This window comes from Zingiber officinale, chromosome 11A (genome assembly GCF_018446385.1).
Source record: "Zingiber officinale cultivar Zhangliang chromosome 11A, Zo_v1.1, whole genome shotgun sequence".
Lineage (NCBI taxonomy): Eukaryota > Viridiplantae > Streptophyta > Magnoliopsida > Zingiberales > Zingiberaceae > Zingiber > Zingiber officinale.
The window spans coordinates 34,825,209-34,850,752 of record NC_056006.1 but is presented as its reverse complement, the minus strand read 5'-3'; the positions used below and the strand labels follow the sequence as shown (position 1 = coordinate 34,850,752).

The window sequence follows — 25,544 nt, the reverse complement described above, 5'->3', positions numbered from 1 at the left end:
AATTCTTGTCCTAATCATTATAACTACTACCTCCATTGCTTTATCCGTGAACGTTTATATGTTTCAAATTTTATACCATTAGTTTTCCTATAATATTATGCAACCTATGTATGAGAATTTTTACATATTTAACACTAGATTATTACGGTTAGACTTTGCAACATTAACTCTTGCTTATTTAATAGTATACCTAAATTCTAATGGGATGTAGCGGTCCTCACCAAGATGTTATAATCAGACCCTATAACGTGTTCCTTCCGGGGAGCAACCTAGTATTATCATAATAATTTAATGGATTTATTCATTATAAATTCAACGTTGTCTAGCAACCTAACACCATCCTCATCCTTTCTCATCCGAGCTTGGGACCGGCCATGATGAGCTTAACACAATTGGCAGGGAATAAAAAATTAATTTTGTAATTTAAATGATTTGGAAGAGCATTAACAAATAGAAGATTATGTGAAAAGTAGGGAATATGTAAGACAAGAGGCAAGTTAATAGGAGTGTAGTTTCTAGAGCCTTTCTCAACAATAGTAGATTAAGACCTATCAGCTATACAAACTTTATCTCATTTTGAACAATCTTTGTCAAAACAAGAAGAATAAGTCAGTAATTTTCTACGAGTACTAGTCATATGAACAAATGCTCTAGAATCTAAAATCTATAATTCCTAGGAAATTCCATGCATATTTTGAACAATATGACTAAAATTAAAAGGTGAACATGGTACAGCTGAATGTACAAGATGAGAAGATGAGGAGTTGTGGTGAAAGGAGACTCAAGTCTTGCCATAAGGAACCTAAGAGTTTGTAGTTCCTCATTGAACAATCCACTGGAATGATTGATTTCTTTGGACAGCTCGCTATCAAGAGTTGCAAACATGTGAGTTTGAGGTTGTAGACCACTAAATTTTTTTCCACCACGAGCATGTGTTGGACAATCCCAAGCTCAAATAAAGGAGAGGATGATTTTGTTAGGTTGCTAGTCAACATTAAACAAAGATAAATGTTATGTATGGTTTCATCAAAATATTATGCTAATCCTAGGTCTTTCCTGGAAGGAACGCATTGCAAGACATTCCTATGAGAACTTGGGTGTAATATTAAATATACAAGAGTTCTCACATCTTAAGTTGGATAAACACAAACATTATAGGAATATCGATTCTCTTAGGTTTGAAATATGAATGTAGGATTGCTCACTGCAAAGAATTAATGTTTTGTGCTTAAAAGAGTAGGTGAGAAGGCAAAGATGGTAGAACACTCAGGTTTTAGGTTATGCTACACAGAAAAGAGTAAAACAAGAAATGAAATAGGCATGGTGGTAGATAGTGTTAAGTGACGAAGTAGTAGGAGTAATTAGGATTATAACTCTCAAGATAATAAGTAGAAAAGAAACTATTAATATAATTAGCTAGCATATATGCATCGCAATTAAAATTAGATGAACACACTAAACATAGATTTTGGGAAGACCTAGATACGGTAGTATAAAAAATTCCCATAAATGAGAAGATGTTGAGGAGACCTAAATGAGCATGTAAGAGTAAGAAATGATGAATATGATAAAGTGCATGAGGGTTATGATTTTGGACTAAGAAATGAAGAAGAAAAAACTATATTGAATTTCACAATAGCATATGAACTTATAATAACTTATATGATTTTCAAGAAATGAGAAAACATTTGGTTATGTTTATTAGTGGGAACAATAAGTCGTAAATTGACTCTCTTATGGTCATAAAGAGGGATAAAAAATTTATTAGGATTACAAGATCATCCTAGGACAAAACTTAACCGCCCAACATAGGTTAATAGTGTTAGATATGCACCTTAGGTAGAGTATTAGTATAAGGCAAATGTGCATGACTCCTAGGATTTAGTGGTGGAAATTAAAAGATAGTAAACAAATTATCTTTAAGGAGAGAATAAGAGCAAAGTATTAAGAGAAATACTTGACAAATCAAGTACAACATTAGATTAAGGTGACATCAAATTTGAAAATGGTGGCCATGAGTTTATTTGATGAGTCAAGAGGATAAACACTACTAAATAATGAATCTCGGTGGTGGAATGAGGAGGTATAGGAGAAAATGGCAAAAAAAAAAAAAAATTAAAAATCTTATAAGTTACTATACACATGTAAGAACGAAGAAAATTTTAAAAAGTATGCAATAGCTAAGAAAGAGTCCAAGCAAGCTATGGGTGAAGCAAAGAATGAAGCTTTTGAATACTTGTATCGATAATTTGATATAAAAGGAGGAAAAGACATCTAAAAAAAAGTTAAAGTAGGTTATTGGAAAATAAGGGATCTTATTTAAATAAAATGCATTAAAGATGACTCTAATAGGGTACTAATGAAGATGAGGAAATAAAGAAGCATGGGCGATATATTTTTATTAATTTTTTAATGAAGATTTATGTAACCACTTTAACTTAAAATTCAAGTAGGTGAGTATAAAAAATTAAATTTTTATCTAAGAATTCAAATTCACAAGTAGAATAGACATTAAATGAGCTAAAAAAGCGAAAGCAGTTGGATCATATAATATTTCAATAGAGATATGGAAGTACTTAGGGAAGTAGAGTATTGAATGACTTATAAAATTATTCAACTTGATATTAAAAATGAAGAAAATACGATATGTATAAGAATGTAATAATAAGAATGAAGACTCGGGGTGGATTAATTAAAGTCTTTCCTATAAAGAAAGAGTTACATAAAATTTAGTTCTAAGTCCATAACTTTTTGCGCTAGTCATGGATGAACTCACTGGACACATCCAAGATACGTTAGCATAGTATATGTACTTTGTAGATGACATTATTTTGGTCAATGAATAACGTGAAGTAGTAAATGCCAAACTTGAATCTTGGCGGACAATATTGGTAGTAAAAGGTTTTAGACTTATTAAAGTAAATACAGAGTACATAACTAAGTTGAGTAGTATAGACGTAGCAAGACAATTATTAAGTTAAAAGATGACAATTTACTTGAGAGTTTTAAGTATGTAGAAAATACAAGTGGGATGGTTGGCATGAAAGAGGACATTAAGTGTTCTTTCTAATTGTAAGGTACCTCTAAATCTTAAAGAGAAATTTTACAAAAAGGTAGTTAGACCTGCTGGATTATATGAAACTAAATGTTGGATATAAAGCGAGCACACTAGCAAAAAATGAGAGTCATAGAGATGAGGATGTTACGGTGGATGTGCGAACATATGAGGATGAACATGATATGAAACAAGAACATTAGAAAGAAAGTCAGAATTGCGTTTATTGAAAAAACACATCGAGAGATGCATTTTAGATGGTACTAACACGTACTTAGGTATCCAATAAGTATCCAGTTAGGCAATGTAAAGTCTTGATAAATATGCACATTAATAGAAGAAGAGAGACCAAAGAAGACTTGGTTAGCAACGATAAAATATAATAAAAATTTATTTTAATATAGATGATAAGTAGGAGATCGAGCTGCGTAGAAGGATTCATATTGCCGACCCCACTTAGTGGGATAAAGACTTGGTTTTTGTTCTTGTTGTTGTCGACCACGTGTTAAATGACTATGAAGTTTCAAGCATGTCCTTGGTATGTATTGGCTTCCTACAGTAATCACACTCTCTGTTATCTTGTTCAGTTCAGCTGCATTAGGTTTTATGATGATGGTAGAGGTCAACAAGCATCCTCGATCAGTTAGTATAGATAAATGACACCATAGCATAATATCTATTCTCTTCATGCTACATATAGCTATATGCTTGCTGTAAGGAAATCACACTCATGTTCCCTTTCAATTAATTTATGAAACTTTGCTACATCGGCCATGCGAGATGCTTGAAAATCCTAATCAAGTTCTTGCTACATGTCACTAAATTCAGAAAAATATTAGGCAATCATCTCACCTTGTTTGGTTTCATGAACCATTTTCCTCAGCTCCTATATCTAGGAATCATTTCCTGATTGAGAGCTTCCCAAATCTTCTGAGCTCTATGTAGGAGAAGGTAACCCGACAGCTTTCATTTTGTTGATCAACCACAACATGATGAGAGGATTCTCAAGCTCCCATTTGCTAAGCCCAAAATCATAATATCTGCTTTCCTTTTCCCATTATTGATGTAGCCTTGCAATCTTCTAGCCTAAATGAATAGCTAGCATGATTGTGACTAGCAAGGTAGTTTGTTCCATCTACTTTAATTGGATTGATTTGGAGAGAAAGATTGTCATAACTAGCTGTAAATAACATCTGTTCAACTGCACGATTAGACCCGAGAGACGAGGGAGAGGAGGCTAGGGTTAGCAGTCCTTCAATATGATTGTGTAGGAGAGAGATTGTTAAGGTTTAGAGTGGTAAATAGGGTTTCGAGAGTGGACTAGAATTTGCTTTGATTGTGAAAGAACATTGGGCTTTCTTCCCTATCCCAGTTACCCTTATTTATAATAAACTTGAGATACAAAAATTACAATGAAAACATCCTACTATGTGTACCCCTATCAATAGGATCATCCTTCAAGGAGAAGAACCTTCCTCTTCCTCTTGTGTATGGCAACTACCTTCCAAGGAGGCAGTAAAGTTCATCAAAAACTCCTTCTCTAATCACTGCCTTTGACCATGGAATAAGAATCCTACGAAGAACTCAAAATAGAGACACTAATTCTCAGTCCTAGGCTAACTTATCAAGTTGTTGCCCAATGTGTCATTACCCACTCCCACATGACTTGCTTGACCATGACTCGCGAAGACACAATGAATTATAGGTTGATAAAAAAGAGCAGCTCGGTACACGAAGCTCCCACAAATGTGGGGGGAAGGGTCTATTACACATAGCCTTATCCTGCTTTATAAGAGGTTATTTCCATAACTCGAACCCGTGACCTCTCGGTCACACGGCAACAATTTTACTATTACACCTAGGCTCCCCTTCAATTAATTATAAGTTGATAGAGGGGGAAAAAATCCTCAAACAAACTAACAACAAGGAAGAGGGTCAAATTAGAGGAGGCTTGTCATTGTGCATGCACGAGGGAAAGATAGAGGGATCCTTGTTGCACTTGAGGATGAAGAGTGTTGTAAAGAGGAGGCTGCAATCTATATGAGGGGGTTTGGTGGACGATTCAATCTCTATGAAAGATAAAGGAGTCCCTCACCACTGCCTAATTCGAATGACAAGAATGTGATCAAGGTGTGATGATAGGGTTTGCAGTTGTCTAGATTCTTTGATGGGAGTTTATCGTGATCTGATCTCGTGTAAGGGAGATGAGTCCAGATCTCTCAGAGATGACACGGTCACGAAGACCTAGTTTGTGGGGGTGGTGTACTGCATTAGTCAGGATTTAGGTTTTTAGTAACTCAGGTTAGCAGGTTTTAGGTTGTCGGGTTGGGTTTAAGTCAAACACGTATAACAGACTTCATATAGTTATCCAAATTTAGTGCCTTTTTAATATCCAACAAAGAACAAATGTCTACTAATTTTTTCCTAGAACTCAAAATGTTTAGATTTCATTGAACAATTGTCATAGTCAAGATGTTGCAACTTTATGTTTCACCTTTTTTTTTTTCTTTACATTCATGCCAACTAGAAAGGATTTGACAGGGAGCTATATTTACTATGAAAGATTTAGGAGAGTACCAACAAGCATCTTCTCTTCTTGAGAAAATGACCAAGGTACATATCTGTTATTATTATGCTTTCAGTGCCATGAATAATTTAGTAAGAGGTGAAATTTTTACCAATTTAAGAGCATTGTCTTTACTGTTCAGGAAAGGCCCAACAATGCTGATGCATTTCGTTTACTGGGAGATATTAAGTTTGAGCTTAAGGATTATGATGGAAGTGTTTCTGCTTACCAGAATTCTTTATCAGTTAGTACAAGCTATATGCTTTCTCTAATTACTATGGCGTTATATTGTTGTAGTAATTATTCCTGGGTCAGTTTTGTTACACATTCTCTTTTTCATTTGCAGTCAATAATGTTAAACATAGAAAAGAAAACTATGTTCTTTATGACAACATGCTAATCACCTGAGGGTGAATCTTGGTTTTACCATAAATTGGCGTTTGTAACTTTACCAATCTCAGATTTTGAAAAGACTTCGTTGTTTGCTGTAACTTGATTCTTATCACATTCACAATCACACTGAGGGGGACCTCGTATACTGATCTGCTTTCTATTATTACTACTTTGTGTCACTAGAATGAACAATGCACCGAAAATTCCTATATGCTCCCATAGTTATGAATTGTTTTTCTTGCCACATTAAAAGTTTGCTAAGAGCTATTCTTTATTTATTTGGCTTTTCTCCTTAATATTCTAAAGTTCTCTGACAGGCCTCTGGTATTGTTGACTTTGAAGTACTTCGTGGGCTCACAAACTCATTTCTGGCTGCTGGAAAGTCTGATCAAGTTTGTCTCTAAGCCGCTGTCATTATTTTGTGCTGTCTAGATAACTAATTATATGCTTGTTTTATGATAAAATTATTCATGTGGATCTTCCTGGTACCAACGGTGATAAACGTATGTTCTTAGTTTACAATGTTTTGAAACTAGGAAAGTAATCATAGATTAAGATTGAGTGGAATCATCATTAAAAAATAGTAATAGGTTGCGCTTTTATAATTTAAATTTCTTGTGTTGTGTACATGATGATTGTGTTAAATGCCTGTAATCTAAGTTTGGTCATCTATTTGTCTAGGAAGGGTATTTCATGATGGTAAGCAAAAATGGATTTTTTTTTCTTGACCTAGGCCTTAAAATAGGGAGTCCTTGTGCCATGTTAATCTCTTTTTATTGACATAGCTTGATTCACTCTTTGATATTTTTTATTTGTGCAGGCAGTTCAAACCCTTTTGAGCTATCAAGACATATTGAGTGAGAGCGATTTGGTAGGTCTTGGCACAGATGTGGATAACAAGGTTAAAATGGACAAACAAAGATTCAATGTTGATCCAATTGAAGTGAGTTCAAAACCTTACCAGGAATAACTATTTTGCCTTTGAATCTGTTTTATAATATTTGTATCATGGTTTTGGTTAGAGTAACATGAATACAAAAAAACAACTTTCTATTGGTCATGTATGAATAATCATTTTCATTATGTTTTTATTTTGAAAAAAACATGAGTGAACAACTCGTTCACTAATTATGCTATATGATAAGTAAGTAAATAAATAATAAGGATACAATTTGAAATCTTGTACCATGCTAGGCAATATAGTTGAAATGTATCATTCTGATAAATTATCAAAACTTGATACTACTTATTACGTTACCGTAAGTGTACGGTTACGTCGTCAGTAATAAAATATCGATCCCGCAGGGATTGATGAGCACTAGTGGGTTCACACAGCTAGCTAGCTAAACGATCAAAATCTTGGTGAAGTCTTACGAGCTAAAGTTAAGAAAATAAAAGAGTTTTGAGGAAAACAGGTCAAGGTGAGTGTTATAGGGGTTTGGTTTCATTGTAATGTTAATTAATATGTTATGAATTGCTCATCTCCTATCCTCTATCTTTATGCTATGTAGGAAGTCTAACTAAACCCGACACTCCCCCGCGACGATCGTGTCAAAGTGTTGCTCCCTTAATTACCCAATGTCTCTAGGTAGTGGAGATGACCTAGGATGTCTAGTTAAAGGATTGCCCTTTGTCACATAGGATTGCTCGGTCATACGATCCTAGATAATACAATACACCTATTAACATAGAATAAGGACTAACTCATTAAGCCTAATTAGGATCTTTCATGTAGAGAATTACCCCTTCTTTTAATGGTGATGCCCTTGAAAGTCCGGTTAAGGGATACCCCCTATCACGGAACCCCAGTCATACTATCTAGGGCATCCCCTCTACAGGGTGAGCAATCTATATATCCAATCAATTAAACATGGAAATTAGATACAAACACATCACACACACATTTAATCAAATGGATACAAGGTATAAACATGTCATTAGAAGGAAAATTGGCAAATCCATAGAGTTCACATCAATCTCACACTACAATGACTCCCTTAATCCTAGAACAAGTGGATCTACTCCATGACAAGGACAATTGAATCTAAAGGCATTAAGATTATAAACTTCATAAGCAATTCAAGAGAGAACAGAGACGGAAAGCTAATCCAAGTGTGATGTCGGATCTTTGGATCCAATCCTTGTGTCCGGAGAAGATGGAGACGTTAGAAATGGACTCGGATCGTCGATGGGGCATAGATGAAGTGTAGATCTTGACCCTTGAGTCTCCCCAAGGGGAAACTCTCCTCCCCTCGAAGGTAGAAGAACTCCTCAATTTATAGGCGAGGCACGACTACGTGAGACACGGGCCGACCGTGCCAACTTGGCACAATCGAGTCTTGGGAGTTTAGATCTGTAGAACCACAGTCGTGTCCCTGGACACAACCTTGTCTTGAAATCCTAGGAAGAGAAGGTACGGTCGTGCCCTTGGGCATGGTCGTGTCCTTGTTCTTCGGGCCAAAGGAGGCACGGTCGTGTAACTCCACACGACCACCAACCTACTGGCTTCTGTTGAGTCTGCTTCTTTGCCCGTTGAGAGACACGACCGTGCCATGGGGCACGACCATGTCAAATCTTCTTCACAGCATGGGAGGTATAGTCGTGTAGATCCACACGACCTTGCCCCTTTTGGGCTCTGGACGATACATCACTCTCGGATGCAAGAGACACGACCGTGTTAAGGGGCACGACCATGGCTTGGCTTCTGACTCTGGGGAGGCACGACTGTGCTAAGAAGCACGACCAGCCTTTACCTCTTCTCGGTGAAGCTCCGAGGTGTGTTTTGTCCCATATCTGTTGGATTGTGATGCACGTGAGGAGAGGGGGGGGGGTGAATCACGTGGTTTTAAAAGACTTATTTTCTTTTAAAAGTTAAAAGTAAAGTACGCAGCGGAAAGTAAGAATTCAAACACTAGAAAAACACGAGTGATTTTTACTTGATTCGGAGCCTTCGGCGACTCCTACTCTAAGGCCTAGGTCCCGCGGACCTCGATGGGAAATCCACTAAAAATCTCTTCCGGTACCTCCGGAAGAGAGAATCGAGTACAATAGAAATAAAGCCAAGTGCAACACACTGCGCTTGCCTTTTATAATAGTTAAGTACAATAAAAAAATATTAACAACACTTTTAGGGATCAAAGAATAAAGCACTTTGAGTTGATGTCTGTCTACTGGACGCGATCGAAACTCCTTGGAGCAGTCGTCGGGCTCAGCAGCTTCGCAACAGAGTCACAGCAAGAATCGGAAGCAATCGTAAGCTCAAATGTATGCATAGTAGCTCGAATGTACTTAATGATCCAATGCCTCCTCGAAACTGCCTTATAAAAGGCTTGGAAGACACCTTCCATATGTTAGTATTAGCCCTAGTACCAATTATGAGATGATTGTAAAGGACTCATATTGTATCATATATCATTATTAATAAAAGGCAAAAGGTGGTTATTATATTTATTTCAGTTTAGTGCCAATTGAATAAATATGATAATGTCCTTGGGTAGTAGGTTCTTATCTACAGTATATCAATTGGTTGAATTAATAGTGAGATATTGTAGAGAACACTACTCTTAATTTTTCCTAGTCGAGCATTAATATACAAGGATAATATTAATGCGTTAAGACTAACATGTAGGTCAACGGATGACTTGATCTCACAAGTCATGGATATGAGATATCAAGTTGACACATGGGTATATATTAGAGAATATATACTGAATGACCCGCCATGAGAATGTTTCATGGATTGTCGTATGAGTGTCATAAACATTCTCATGTGACTATTGGTATGAATAGTCCTTAGATCTGAAATCACTACGGTTCCCTACATAAGGAGTTGTATACTTTGGTATCGTCAAACGTCACCCGTAACAGGATGGACTATAAAGTCGATCACTGGGTATGCAATGAATTATGCGGAGGGATGTGAGTGATGTAGATGAGATCTATCCCTTCTATGACGGAAGCGATATCTGTGGGCTTCTTGATTAGTAGGACCCAAGAAAGCATGACCATGCGTAAATGAGTCAATATGAGATATTGAGCTTATTTGATAAGTGTGTCTACTTGGAGATCAAGAAACACAAAGATTGAAAAGAGGATAACACGGTCTATGCCTCATTGATCAATCTAGATATCAAGGATAGAGGGACCAAGTCATACATGATGATAGCCACAGACAGGTTAGGTCGGATCTCGACTTTCTCGTCACTTGGGTAGCAACGATGCCTTGCTAGATGCCACTCATTGTTTATGTATCGCAAATGTTGATTTGAGTACATTGCCAACGTTACGAGAGCCTATAGGATCACACAAAAAAAACAAGTTGATATGGAGATGAGTTCATGTGATGAATCAATGGATTAAGTGTAATCCGAATTTGACTCATTGAGTTAGACTCAAAGGAATCCAATCGTTGGATTGAGTTCAATTGCATGAGAATCAATGGGTTAGACTCATTGGGTGAACTTGAGTTCACAAAGGAAGTTGAATGGTCAAAATTCAACCATTGGATTGAATGGTTGGTTTTGAGCCATTGGATTAGAAGATGAAAGGGTGGAGACTCTTGGTATACCATGGGATGGTTATATAAATCATTTTGGAAGTGATTTTCATTAGAGGTGAATGTGAAGAGACCCTTGGCATTCTTCTTCTTCCTTCTTCCTCCTCTTGGCCGAAATCACCATTGTGGTTGCTAGCACAACCTTGTGATTTCTTCTCCATCTTGTTTTGTTTATGAGACAAGCAAAGACAAGGCTTGTTCGTGTGGATACCATAGAGGCGCGAACGCTTTAACGCGTTGAGATCTGCACCGAAGAAAGGTTGCTGTCGGGATTGCGAAGGGCACGCAACAAAGGTATAATCCTATCATATAGCTTAGTATAGATTATGAATAGAAAATGTTTCTTCCCTTCGCATGGATCTGCTGGATAAGAGGATCTAGTAATTTTTCCGCTACGTTTCTGCGTCTTTGGCACGCTAGATCCCAACACCATACGCATGGAAGGCGCCTCCAATGAGGCAAAATCAATCCCGAAGTGATCGGTGTTTATCCTTGACTTCGGTCAAATTTCATCCCGTGAAATGCGCCTTCCATAACTAGAAGGTGCCTTTTATGAATAGTACCGAGGCATCTTCCATAGCTATGGAAGGCGCCTTCAGGTACTGTTCACCTGAAGACAACTTTGCTTCTTTGCTTGCTTTCTTGTCCTGCAACAAATGTATTAATCCAAAATACCCTGCAAGACAAACGTTAACACAATATAAAAATAGAGTAATTAGTTCCTGTCCTCCCAGGACCAAGAACTAGTCAAGGTCTCAGTCTAGGGATCCCAAATGGACCTAAACTGGACCGATGACTACTGTTCCTCAACTGAGACGCGTCCTCACAGTCACTCTCCTCTAGTGACTTACCTTCACTTACCTTTTGCCAGACATCCAGCCGTCGACCAGTCTGGAGTTCGTGCCACCTATCCGGTCGGCTCGTTGACCTAGCTAGACTTCCCTGCAACACTGAGTTAGTACAATAGATAAAATAGTAAAGTAAAACAATATTAATAGAATTCAAGATTCGTTGGTTCGGTCGATCGCACGCGGTCGACCAGAAACTAGTTGGTCACATATAACTTAGAGTTATCTCCTCCTAGGGTTGCCTAGCTTCACTCACTAGGACTTCCTCCACCTAACTTCACTCACTAGGGCCCGACTTCACTCACCAGGACTTCCACCACTAGCTTCACTCACTAGGGCCCGGCTTAATTCACAAGGACTTCCTCCACCTAGCTTCACTCACTAGGGTCCGACTTCACTCACCAGGACTTCCACCACCTAGCTTCACTCACTAGGCCCAGCTTCACTCACCAAGACTTTCACTACCTAGCTTCACTCATTAGAGCCTGACTTTACTCAGCAGGACTTCTCACCTGCCTATCTTTTGGATAGGACTTACCTTTGCTAGTCATCTTGTCCTAACTAGACTTCTCTCTTCCAAATACTAAGTCTTGTTTTGATTAATCCTTGGTCAAATTGACCAGACTTAGGTATATTGTCAAATATCGAAATCCTAGAGGTCGACTGCACCAACAATATCTTCTTTGAATCACAACCTGCCAATTAGAATACAACAAAAAGCAGATCTCCGACAAAGGAAGCAATAATACTGAAATAATGATAAAATAGAGTGCAACAACATAGAATGTAATCAACAAATGCAAGTAGATGTGTGTTAAAATATGGATAAAAGTATATACAAACTACGCACATTATATTCTCAGACTTAAACCTTTGTTTGTTCTCAAGCAAAACTTTGCAATCTAGACTCATGTGTTCGTATAATGCCTCATAATCCCTAGTGAAACCATCTGACCTTATCGACTAGCTTCATTGGTGAGCATGATCATAAAGTAACTTAAGTATATGGTTTAAGCATAACTTCTTGTGCACAGTACGATGAGTGGCCTAAAGTTTTTTCAAGTATCATTCCCTAAGCCTAGTCAAGTCGTCATCTAACTGTGTTCCTCGTTTTCCCAGCGATAGATACTTACCTGCCATATGCTTGGTTAATCCCTCCCAATCCACCCTAGTCTCAAAGGCGTGTTCGATATCAAGGAAAACTTAGCATTTATTTTCCAGTAACCTAAGTCGGTCTTAAAGGAGTAATTGCTAAGTTCCACTTGTGAATTTTTTTTTATATCCCTTATTCAATTATTTTTTTTCTTCAAACGTAGTACTTACAAATGCAAATGGGTGCAAGTGTAGGAATATTTTGATTTTTCCAAACAAGCCTACATGATTTGAGCATCATCCAGTAACATAGATGTAGTTTAGGAGATCACCATAGTATACAAATACTTACAAGCTCTATGAATCATGACTATTTTCAGAGTTTTCAACTATCTAAACTTAGATAAAGTGAGGTGAGATCTTTAAGTTAGACCATTCCTTAAATTTCTCTCAATATAAAGCATTGCTTCATTTCATGCTACTAGAGATAAAGAAAAATAACTCACAAAACATACTTGCACTAACAAAACACAACAACATAGTTCAGATAATAAACGTGTTAGAAATTTTTGTTATTGGACAAGTCAGCAGGAAAACGAAATTGATGTACTCTAAATGCCACAAAATGACAAGTCAAAGCAACAAAATAAATTGAAGCAAAGCAAACAACATACAACGGAAAATAAACAAACAACATAACTGAAACAAGACTAAAGCAAAGCAAATATGTACAATCCCCCAGACTTGAACTTTTCATCATGCCGATGAAATCAATATGGTGGCAGAGTAAACTCACGGAGGCCTTGGAATGCAATTCCCACAGGATAATAGTCCCTTCTATCTTCATAAAACCTGTGATACTTATATATGACATTCATTTCAATATGAGTTTGTTTCATGAATGCTCTAAATTCTTATATTATCCCCCATTCACATCTCAGATCATCCATAATTTCAGTCATAACCTTAAACAACTTCTCTGCTCTTATTGAAATGGATTGTAATAGTTCTTCCTCACTTTGTTTTTCTAACAATTCATTATATAAAGCATGGTCATGATGGAGATTCGTTAAGATAGGGTGCAACTCGTGAGAGTTAAATCTAGCGAGATGATGGTTACATGAAGGAATATCTGTAGAAGGTGCTATGGAAAGAGGAATGAGATTTTTATTAGCCGTAGATAATAACCAATTATTTTGATTTGAATAGTGGTCAAATCAGGGTTAGGCAAATGTAGAGAAAAATTATGTTTCAAAAGGAGATTATAGCCATATCCATCTCATCTTATCATGAGCAAAGCTAAGCATGTGTCAAGATCAATTCCGGGAGTGGTATCTACCATTTCTAATTCTTCTAAGTCACAACCCAATACCATGGTAATTCAGGTAATTAATCCTCCCAAAACAAGAGGATTAGTTAGAGAAGATTTTCCTAACTTCACAATGTGTTTCAAGAAATAAAACCCCGAGTTAATCGAAATACCTTCCAATATAGCCTATAAAAAGTATAGTTCAATTTCTGACACTGTTCTATCGCAATCACCACATCCAAATATCATATTCCTCATAGTTAAATGAATGTAACGAAGGATCGGGTTAATGATGTTAGTGGATTTGGAGGAAGCATTGAACCAAGATTTACCACAAATTGCGGACCATATAGTGTTATAGTTAAAAGCAATAAGTAAAATTCTTGTTCCATCATTTGGAAAATCGAAACATACATTAAAATCGCCAAGAGCCCATGTGTAATTATCATTAAATAGTCAAAATGTGACTACTCCTTCCCTATAAATATCTTCGAAATTAATGGAACTTACGAACTCTAAAACCAATCTAGGAGATGTTTGGTGGTTCATGCACATAAGGCTTTTCCATCCTATTTTCTCAAGGAGCCATATAATATCTTCTTTGAAACCCAAAACATCTAAGGTGTACACATCAAAGAATTTGGTAGATATAATAGAACGTTTAACAAAGCGATAAAATTTACGATTTTGATCATCATTCTTAAAAATGATTCCAAAGTTGTTAGATATACCTTTGAAGCTTGCATTTGGTTCTCTTGAGGATTCCAATTTTTTTTTGCCTTTGTTTGTTGAGGATGAAACTCCCAACATTTTGAAAAAAAAAGCCAAATCAAAGAAGAAGAAAGATAGGTCTTTGAAGGGGGTTGAGAGATGCGTAGGGGAAGGGCTGGAGGAAGGAGGGGGAAGAAGAGGAGCTGGGCGTGTGTGGCGAGGCAACATGGCCGTGTGAGAAGAGACACGCCTGCGCCCTAATTTATTTGGGGGTTGATTTTGGCACACGGGGGAGGACATGATCGTGCCCTTAGGCACGACCGGTTCATGGTTAGGCTCGGTATAGAGGAGTTTTGACACATGACTGTGTCAAATAATATGGTCAAGACTTGATTGCACTCGGTCTAAAATTAGACTCCTCACTTAAAGGGGCATGGCCATGTCTTCATAGATGCGGCCGTGCAAAATTTTACACACACGACCGTGTCAAATGACACGGTCGGAGCATTATTGAGCTCTGCCGAATGTAGGCTCTTCCTATCAAGAAGACACGACAGTGGCAAGTGACATGGCCGACACATTATATCTCTCGAAAATGTAGGCACTACCTTGTCTTAGGAGAGACATCCAAAACATGAAAAACTACATTTTCCCCTTTGTTCCTCCATTTATTTTCCCTCGATAGCTTCACGTCCATGCGAATGCTATGGCCAGCTCATAGAGACTAGTTAACCTTAAAAAACAAAACACAAACTGTCACGCCCCGGGGGAGTCCCTCTCCGAAGAAATTTCGGCAGCACCTCCCCTGTACGGTTGACAATCTGAATCATTTTTACATGCACAATATACCTCAGTCATATACGGCTGGAATAAACACACAACCACGCAGTTTATATGCAGCCTACTCGGCTGATACAATAAAAAAACACCACTACGCAGTTATATGTAAAATTAACGTACTCATTTGTCTAGGAATCAAACACTGAAATGAAAGCGGACCATCTGAACTAAAATAAAAGGCTATGGCTTTGAGCTTTCACCACACAACAAAACAACACTCCGAAACATAAGCTGGAACAACGAAATCTGAAATTTCATATACCAAAATCTGAACAAATAAAAGCGAGAGGTCTTGCGTGGGACCGCGAGCAGGATGCTCCAGCGACTCGTAAACAACACAGTACACGAAAATAGTGTCCGGGGATGAGTCCAACACTCGAGGGTAACAAGATATGCATAATAAAGAGAATAACAACTAGCACTAATCATGCATCTGATCTCACATCTGAGAAGGGTAAATCTGTTGAAATAAGCAAGAAAAGCATCTTGACGGGACGGAGTATAAGTACAACAGGTCGGAATGAGAGTGTCATAAATCTTGTATCGTATCGATCATACGTTCGTATAAATCGCGTGAAATCTGACAATAAATGCATCGTGCATGGGATCAAATGTCGTGGTCACCCCCGGCGTGATCGGTCATCTCACACGATAGTGAGGCCAGGTGGGTAAAGTGTGACAACTGCACTCGCCGTCATCGCTCCCGATGGTGATCGGTGGCGGATCTTTGTCGGTACACCTATCCTCCTACCCCAAATCATAAATGGGGAGCTCAACGCCTCGTCTCCGAGTACACGATGGCGGGAGGAATCTCTGCCAGCTACCACGTGCGTCACTACCCGTGGCGGACCAAGCGGGCCAACAGAGAGTCCAACCGCACGGCTACCATTGCTACACTAAACCAGTGAGCCAGCAGAGGCGAGCCGTCTGCCGGCTACCACGCCGAGTCACCGGACCAGCGAAGATAAGCGCCACACACTCGATATACCACTAACCCATGAGTGGTGGTGCGTACAGATACATGTAAATGGCGATGTGCTCGACAATAATTGAGCAGACTACCGCACAGCATGCAATCATGCGAGATAATGCATAACACTAAATATGGCAATATCCTGAACAGCATAGCAATATCCATATATAAATATCAAATGTGTACCACAGGACAATGAATCAAATCAAAGGTACACAGATCAGATAGGGTATCAAATAAATTCTAGGTCCTGAACATAGTATATAACATGGTTGTGTCACTACCTCTATAAGCATGTATGATCAGGTAAATACAAACATGATGTGCATAAAAATAAACAAACAAGCGTGTAATAGATCGGGTAGTGATTAACCGAAGCAAATGAGAAACACAATCATTGCTATATGTTAAAAACATTATTATGCATATCGAATGACATAAAGTCAAAGTACCCGCCTCCAATCGAAAAATCCACTCCAGTCCAAATCCGACGTCGAGATGCGCGTCTCGCGTCAAAGTCCTGTACTACATAATATCCAGATTTAGCTAATTACTTATAAATAAATTAGCTAAATCAAATCTTCGAGAAGCTAACATAAATCCAGATCCAATTATAAACCCTAATTGGATCATTTAACTTCTCAATCGATTCTAACTAATCCATTTGAATTAGGGCTTGCAATCAGAATAATAAATCATATCATCTTACTCGATTTAGCCCTAATTCAACACATATATCAAAATTCCGACCTCTTACCTTAATATACAGCCGTGCTTTTGCTACTGGAACAAGGAAAATGCTGGATGGGTTGCTACCGAAACCATGAACTCCCCACACAATTCCTGTTGAAATCCTTCCCACTGATCAGACCAAGTTGAATTCAATAAGTGGGATCACAAATCATGCAACAACCTAATCTTACCTCACTGAACCCCACTGATATCAACCGGATCAAGCAGAGGGGTGACGACTGAGGAGGATCACAACCTAGGGCACGAGGAAGAAACTCGGACTTGAATCCTCCTTGCTCTTGGCCGGAAACAACCCAAGCAGAGACTTGCCGGCGGAGAACCTAGGGCACAGTGAGAGATCGGCTGCGGGGTCTCGGATGCCGGTACAGAGAAGATCGAGAGGGCTGGCGACGGTTCCTCACAACTAATGGCTAAACCAGGGCAAGAGAACCGAAGAGGAGTCCCTCGGGTGGCTCTTGTCCGTCGATGTCAGGCCGTGGCGACCGACGCGGTGAGAACCTCTGCGACAAAGAGATGATGCTAGGGCTTCGGAGAAGACAAAGCAATGGTCGGCGCTGCGCTACTCGGTGTCGCGAGAGGGAGAAAGAGACGATGGGGATCGGACCGCGAGGATGGCTAGGGCACGGCTGGCTGTTCCTTGCTCATGGCTGTAATCAGCGCGGGGACACATGGAGAAGATGAAGAGAAAATAGGGAGGAGGACCCGAAGCTTCCTTTGGCCGGCCGTTTTGTACACGAGGGGAGGAGAGGAATCGACGGGGGGCGTTGGCGGCATCGACGCTGTAGGGCACGGGCCGGGTGAGAAAACGGGGGAAAAAACGGCGATGGGAGAAAAAGAAAAAAAAAGAATAATATAAATAAACTTTTCCTCGTTAAAATGGGGTAGCCTACACAGACTTCCCAGACCGCATTTCATCCCCGTAAACTCGTCCATACGAGCTTCGAAAAATTCTCGAAAAATTTCTAAAATTTCCAGAAAATTCCCTTAAGGTGTTACGCCCATTTTCGGTATTCTACATTCTCCCCCACTAATAAAAATTTAGTCCCCAAATTTCGTTATCTACCATCAGCAGACACTAACCACAGGTAAGAGTATAAATGCTGAACGGTAAATTAAATCACATACCTCAAGTGAAAAGATGGAGGTATCGAGCTCGGATAATATTCTCGAGCTCCCAGGTAGCCTCCTCGCCCGAATGATGCTGCCATCCGACTTTAACCAGCTGAATAGTCTTGTTTCGCAGCTGACGCTCTTTCCGGTCCAAAATCCGTACCGGAACCTCCTCATAGATGACGTCAAGCTGAACGGGAACTGAGATATCAATCAGCATATGTGTCGGGTCAGGTATGTATCTCCTCAGCATAGATACGTGGAATACGTCGTGAACGCCTGCTAGGGATGGTGGTGTCAGACGATAAGCTATTGCGCCAATCCTCTCCAGGATCTGGAAAGGTCCAATGTATCATGGAGCTAGCTTACCTCTGAGGTCAAAATCTATTCACCCCTTTCGTGGGTGAGCTCGCAGAAAAACATGATCGCCAATAGAGAACTCCAGGGGTCTGCGTCTCCGATCAGCATAACTCTTCTGGCGGTCCTGCGCCTCTGACATCCTCCGTCTGATAATACGGACCAACTCTGCCTCCTACTAAGCTCTATGGGTCCCAACAACGAGGCCTCCCAACCTCATCCCAGAGGGTGGGTGTACGACAATGCCTACCATACAACTATTCAACTGGTGCCCTCTGCATAGTCGAATGAAAGCTGTTGTTATAGACAAACCCTACCAATGGCAAATGGTCATCCCAACTGCCTCCAAAATCCAATACATATAAGCTCAGCAAGTCCTCTAGAGTTTAAATGGTCCGCTCTGACTGTCCATCTATTTGCGGATGGAAAACTGTACTGGAACGGAGCTGAGTGCCCAAGGCCTGCTACAGAGTCTGTCAAAAACGAGACGTGAACCGGGGGTCTCTATCCGAAATAATAGTCAACGGGACACCACGTGATTTGATGATCTCCCGGCAAAACAGATCTACCAATCGATCCAGGAAATCAGTCTTCCGGATCGCTAACGAGTGCGCGGATTTGGTTAATCGATCAACAATTACCCAAATCACGTCATGGCCTCATCGTGTCCTAGGCAAACCCACCACAAAGTCCATGGTGATATGTTCCCATTTCCACTCAGGAATAGGAATCCGCTGAAGTAATCCGGCAGGTCTCTGATGCTCAGCCTTCACTTGCTGACAGACAAAATATCTAGCTACGCATTCCGCGATGTCTTTCTTCATGTCGTTCTACTGACAGGAACGCCTCAAATCTTGATACATGCGAGTCCCGCCTGGGTAGATCGTAAATCGAGAGTGATGAGCCTCCTGAAGTAGTTCCTGTAAGACCGGGTGAGACTGAGGTACGCATAATCTGCCTCGTAAATATATAATACCCTCCTCGTCTCGTGTGAACTCGGTCTGCTGCCCGGAAACTATCTGCTGCCAATAAAAATGTAAATGCTGATCACCAGCCTGAGCCTCTCGGATCCTCGTCCTGATCGACGACTGAACAACCATGGTAACCAGAAGACCCTGCTCTGTCTGTCCCTGCTCCTCAAGGTCTAATTCAGAGAAGCCCTGAATCAAATCTGTAACCCCAAATCGGTGGTAAGCTAGAGTCCCTATGGATTTCCTACTGAGTGCATCGACAACCACATTAGCTTTCCCTGGGTGTTAGCTAATGGTGCTATCATAATTCTTTAGGAACTTCATCCATTTCCTCTGTCGAAGATTAAGTTTCTTCTGGATGAAAATATATTTGAGACTCTATAATCCGTGAGAATCTCAAAGGTAATGTCGTATAGATAATGCCGCCAAAGCTTCAGAGCAAAGATGATGGCAGCTATCTCCAGTTCATGAACTGGGTAGTTCTTCTCATGCTCCTTCAACTGTCGAGAAGCATAGGAGGCTACCCTGCCGTGCTGCATCAGAACAGCGCCCAAACCCTGAAGAGACGCGTCGGTATAGAGCACGAATCCGTCATCTCCAGAAGGTGTACGTGACTGGAGTTGACACTAATCTCCGCTTCAGCTACTGAAAGCTGGTCTCGCAATCCTCGAACCACGTGAACTTCACGCCTTTCTTGGTCAGGCGTGTAAGTGGCATAGCAATCCGAGAGAAATCCTCAACGTATCTCCGGAAATATCGAGCCAACCAAAGGAAGTTGCGAGTCTCCTCTATAGACTCCATCTACTCCTAACGGTAACAACCTCTATCTCCTGTGGAACCACGGTATACTCCTACTAGTGACCGTGTGTCTCAAACATCTCACAGAAGACAACCAAAATACGCACTACTGATCTTCACATATAGACGTTTCAGTCGAAACATCTCTAGAACTATGCGAAAATGGTGTACGTGACTCACCTTAGATCCGTAATAGATCACAATATCGTCAACAAAGACAATGGAAACCGATCGAAACATCCTAGGAATACCAAATTCAGCGAGTCCCTGAAAACATCTAAGGCTCCGCAAGTCCTAATGGTAAAACCAAGACATAATGTCCGTATCACAGACATTCCTAACCATAAGATCCTCGACAACAAGTCAGGAAATCTAATCACCTACGATATAAATCACCAAAGAATAGATCATCCAATGTGAGAGCAACGCTCCATCACACGAAATACCACATATGTGGGAGCAACGCTCTACCACAAGAAATCCTCCATATGTGGGAGCAACGCTCTACCACAAATAATCCGAAATATGTATTTGCAATAAATATGAGAGCAATCCGCCACAACAATCCAAGATATGTGGGAGCAACGCTCCACCACAAACAATCCATAACATGTGTGGGTAATACTCCACCACAAACAATACATAAGTGCCCAAGGCACCAACTATCGATTAGACAAGATCTCTCTACCACAAATCACTATGGTTGCGTGGGTATAACAACCTAGTAAGCAAATCAAATCCATAGTCAACTCTATCATCATCCTAGTGGGTGATTACGCCCAATAGGAAAATTAGTTGACGGTGGACCAATAATATAATGTAGACACTCAACATTCTACATTCAACATAGGTAGAATCATCATAATGCTACCAACCATACACCTGGCACACGTGCACACACAACATATGTATGATCGACATAATCCTCCAATTAGTACACACCAAACATACTCACAACATAGGTATAAATCATCGTGATACCTCCAACAATGCATACCGAACCCGTGTGCATATATCAACATAGGTATAATCGACAATACACCTTAAACAACACTCACATGACATATATACATCTATGCCAAGATTATAATCAGCGTAATACTTCCAACAAATCATAATCAACACGAGTGTACACACAGAACAAATATAATGAACAAGATACCTCGAATATTACACCGAACACATCTGCACATATCACAACTCAGATTAAATCGATAAGATATCTCCAATAAAACACTCAAACATAGGTGCACATTTCACAACATAGATTTAATCGACAAATTACCTCCAATAAAACAATCAGACCACTTGGGTATAATCTACTAGAAACTCACAACAATCATAACTGGAAAAATATACACCCACTACATGCAATTAGACCGTCCATCATAACACTCTAACAACACATAATAATCATATGTACACACCACATAGATATGCAGAATCAGCATATTTAATCCAATCAACCTGGCATTCCCCATGCTACCTTCTATGTTATCCAACTAGGTGCATACAGTCAAAAATGAAAGTCTACATGGAATAGGATACATCGATTCTCTATAGACTGACCAAACCGATAATGGTATACCGTTAAGTCAGTCTTCTCCCTGTCAGTACAAGTCATGTACTCAATGTGCTCAAGATATCCAACTAAGCACGAATAACCTAAAGATCAGCATTTTTATAAAATAAAGTAAGTCGATCCCCTGTTGATCGGACCAACCAAAACAATGAATCGGTGATCGACTATCTTAATCTAACAAATGTACGTTAATCCTTCGCCATCACAAAGGTATATCGATCTACGACTACCCAAGTCGATAAACGTAAATCAGTCTTCTACTGACCGATCTAACAAGAGTAAATCAATATTTATTGATGAAATTAACTAAGATAAAATGATATACTATTGGTTAGGTCAACATGAAGATATAGATACTATCCACTACCCAGCTAATAATAGCATAGGCTGGTATGTGCCTTAATCTGCTAACCAACTAGTAATGTGAGCCTAAAAATCGGTGTATAATATGAAAATCACGAAGCGTAATCCTTGATCTCATAGGGTCGATCATCATCAGCTAACCGTCACATGTAATATGGCTCTGACATGACATCGGATATCAATCTGAAGTCTATTACATGTCATAACTATCATAGTCAACAATGTACACTAACAAAAGTATATGATAACAATATACCAACATACCTCCTATAACTTGGAATATCCTGCCAGGTCCCAAAACCCAAAAGTCATATCGAGAAAACTAAAACACGAAATCAAAACACGGATATAAGACTCAGAACTTGCTCGATAGCGAATAAATTGGTATCGGATAAATCTAATCCGAAATACAAGCTAGTATCGATACTGCTCGATCACTAAATTCACGCGGGGTCAAAAAATTTAAGACCTTCCCATTATAGTCGATAATCTGAATCATTTCTACGTACGATATACCTCGACTACTGAATAAACACACAACCACGCAGTTTATATGCGATCTACCTGATAAAAAACCACCACGCAGCTTATATCTAAAACTAATGTACCCACTCGGTTGTCTAATCAAACACAGTAAATAAGCGAACACACATCTGAACTAAAATAAAAGCTAAGGCAAACACACAACAAAACAACACTCCTAAACATAATGAAATACTGAAATTTCGTATACAAATCTGAACAAATAAAAGCGGAGCGGATCTTCCGATATGATGTGGGGATCGGCGAGAGGATGCTCTAGCGATTTCGTAAACAACAGTACACGAAAATAGTGTCCACGGATGAGTCCAACACTCGTGGGTAATAAGCGTATCGTAATAAAGAGAATAACAACCGCACTAATCATCTGATCTCACGATCAAGAAGGTAAATCGGTGAAATAAGCGGGAGAAAATTGTCTAACCGGGACGAGTATAAGTACAATCAGTGTCAGTATCGTCAATCATATGCATCCATATAAATCAGTGTAAATGCAAAAACACAGCAATAAATGCATCGTCGTATGATGCGAATGTCGTCATCCCTAACGCTCGACATCTCACACACAATGGTGAGACCGAGTGGGTAAATCTGTGACAACCGTGCACTCTGCCATCACTCCTCCCGAGTGACCGAGTGGACGGATGTTGTCGAGTACACCTATCCTCTACCCCAAATCATAAATGGAGAACTCGATGCTCATCTCCTGCGATACATCACGGGGAGGAATCTCTGCTATCATGCGCATCACACTACCCACGTGGCCAGGACCAACGAGTCAAACAGAGTACAACCGCTGCACGGTTACCACACTGCTACACTAAACCAAGTAGAAACGGAAAGGCCGGCTACGCCGAGTCACCGACACTAGACGGTGAAGCGCACACTGTCGATATACCACTAACCCACGGTGGTGGTATATGAATACATGTAACTGGCGATGTGCTGGACAATAATGGAGCAGACTACCGCACAGCATGCAATCATGCGAGATGATGCATGACACTAAACATGGCAATATTCTGAACAGCATAGCAATATCCATATATAAATATAAAATGTGTACCACAGGACAATGAATCAAATCAAAGGTACACAGATCAGATAGGGTATCAAATAAACCCTAGGTCCTGAACATAGTATATAATATGGTTGTGTCACTACCTCTATAAGCATGTATGATCAGGTAAATACAAACATGATGTGCATAAAAATAAACAAACAAGCGTGTAATAGATCGGGTAGTGATCAACCGAAGCAAATGAGAAACACAATCATTGCTATATGTTAAAAACATTATTATGCATATCGAATGACATAAAGTCAAAGTATCCGTCTCCAATCGAAAATCCACTCCAGTCCAAATCCGACGTCGAGATGCGCGTCTCGCGTCAAAGTCCTGTACTACATAATATCCAGATTTAGCTAATTACTTATAAATAAATTAGCTAAATCAAATCTTCGAGAAGCTAACATAAATCCAGATCCAATTATAAACCCTAATTGGATCATTTAACTCCTCAATCGATTCTAACTAATTCATTTGAATTAGGGCTTGCAATCAGAATAATAAATCATATCTTCTTACCCGATTTAGCCCTAATTCAACACATATATCAAAATTCCTACCCCTTACCTCAATATACAGCCGTGCTTTTGCTGCTGGAACAAGGAAAATGCTGGATGGGTTGCTACCGAAACCATGAACTCCCCACACAATTCCTGTTGAAATCCTTCCCACTGATCAGACCAAGTTGAATTCAATAAGTGGGATCACAAATCATGCAACAACCTAATCTTACCTCACTGAACCCCACTAATATCAACCGGATCAAGCAGAGGGGTGACGACTGAGGAGGATCACAACCTAGGGCACGAGGAAGAAACTCAGACTTGAATCCTCCTTGCTCTTGGCCGGAAACAACCCAAGCAGAGATGTGCCGGCGGAGAACCTAGGGCACAGTGAGAGATCGGCTGCGGGGTCTCGGATGCCGGCACAGAGAAGATCGGAGAGGGCTGGCGACGGTTCCTCACAGCTAATGGCTGGACCAGGGCAAGAGAACCGAAGAGGAGACCCTCGGGTGGCTCTCGTCCGCCGGCGTCAGGCCGTGGCGACCGACACGGTGAGAACCTCTGCGACAATGAGATGATGCTAGGGCTTCGGAGAAGACAAAGCAATGGTCGGCGTTGCGCTACTCGGTGTCGCGAGAGGGAGAAAGAGACGAAGGGGATCGGACCGCGAGGATGGCTAGGGCACGGCTGGCTGTTCCTTGCTCATGGCTGTAATCAGCGCGGGGACACATGGAGAAGATGAAGAGAAAATAGGAAGGAGGAGGACCCGAAGCTTCCTTTGGCCGGTCGTTTTGTACACGAGGGGAGGAGAGGAACCGACGCGGGGCGTTGGCGGCATCGGCGCCGTAGGGCACGGGCCGGGTGAGAAAACGGGGGAAGAAACGGCGATGGGAGAAAAAGAAATAAAAAAGAATAATATAAATAAACTTTTCCTTGTTAAAATGGGGTAGCCTACATAGACTTCCCAGACCCCATTTTCATCCCCGTAAAACTCGTCCATACGAGTTCCGAAAAATTCCCGTAAAATTCCGGAAAATTCCCTTAAGGTGTTACGCCCATTTTCGGTATTTTACACAAACAAAGTGAAAACAAAAAAAATCCTTGGGTTGTCTCCCAAGAAGCGATCGTTTAAGGTCTTGAGCTCGACCCCAACTAG

At 40.0% G+C, this 25,544-nt stretch overlaps 1 protein-coding gene across 7 annotated transcripts in view; it reads left to right on the top strand.

The window, feature by feature from the left end:
- The window catches only part of LOC122032514, a 126,560-nt gene that overhangs the window by 64,754 nt on the left and 36,262 nt on the right, over positions 1-25,544 (top strand). For 6 of the 7 annotated variants that reach the window (XR_006126115.1, XR_006126116.1, XR_006126117.1 and 3 more), the window contains exons 10-13: positions 5,597-5,668; positions 5,764-5,865; positions 6,332-6,406; positions 6,835-6,957. Coding sequence is in view for 4 of the 7 variants with exons in the window: in XM_042591816.1 (XP_042447750.1) it covers positions 5,597-5,668; positions 5,764-5,865; positions 6,332-6,406; positions 6,835-6,957 (372 nt within the window). In the remaining 3 variants the exon portion in view is untranslated. The remainder of the gene's footprint in view (positions 1-5,596; positions 5,669-5,763; positions 5,866-6,331; positions 6,407-6,834; positions 6,958-25,544) is intronic. The other variant, XM_042591815.1, reaches the window with a different exon arrangement.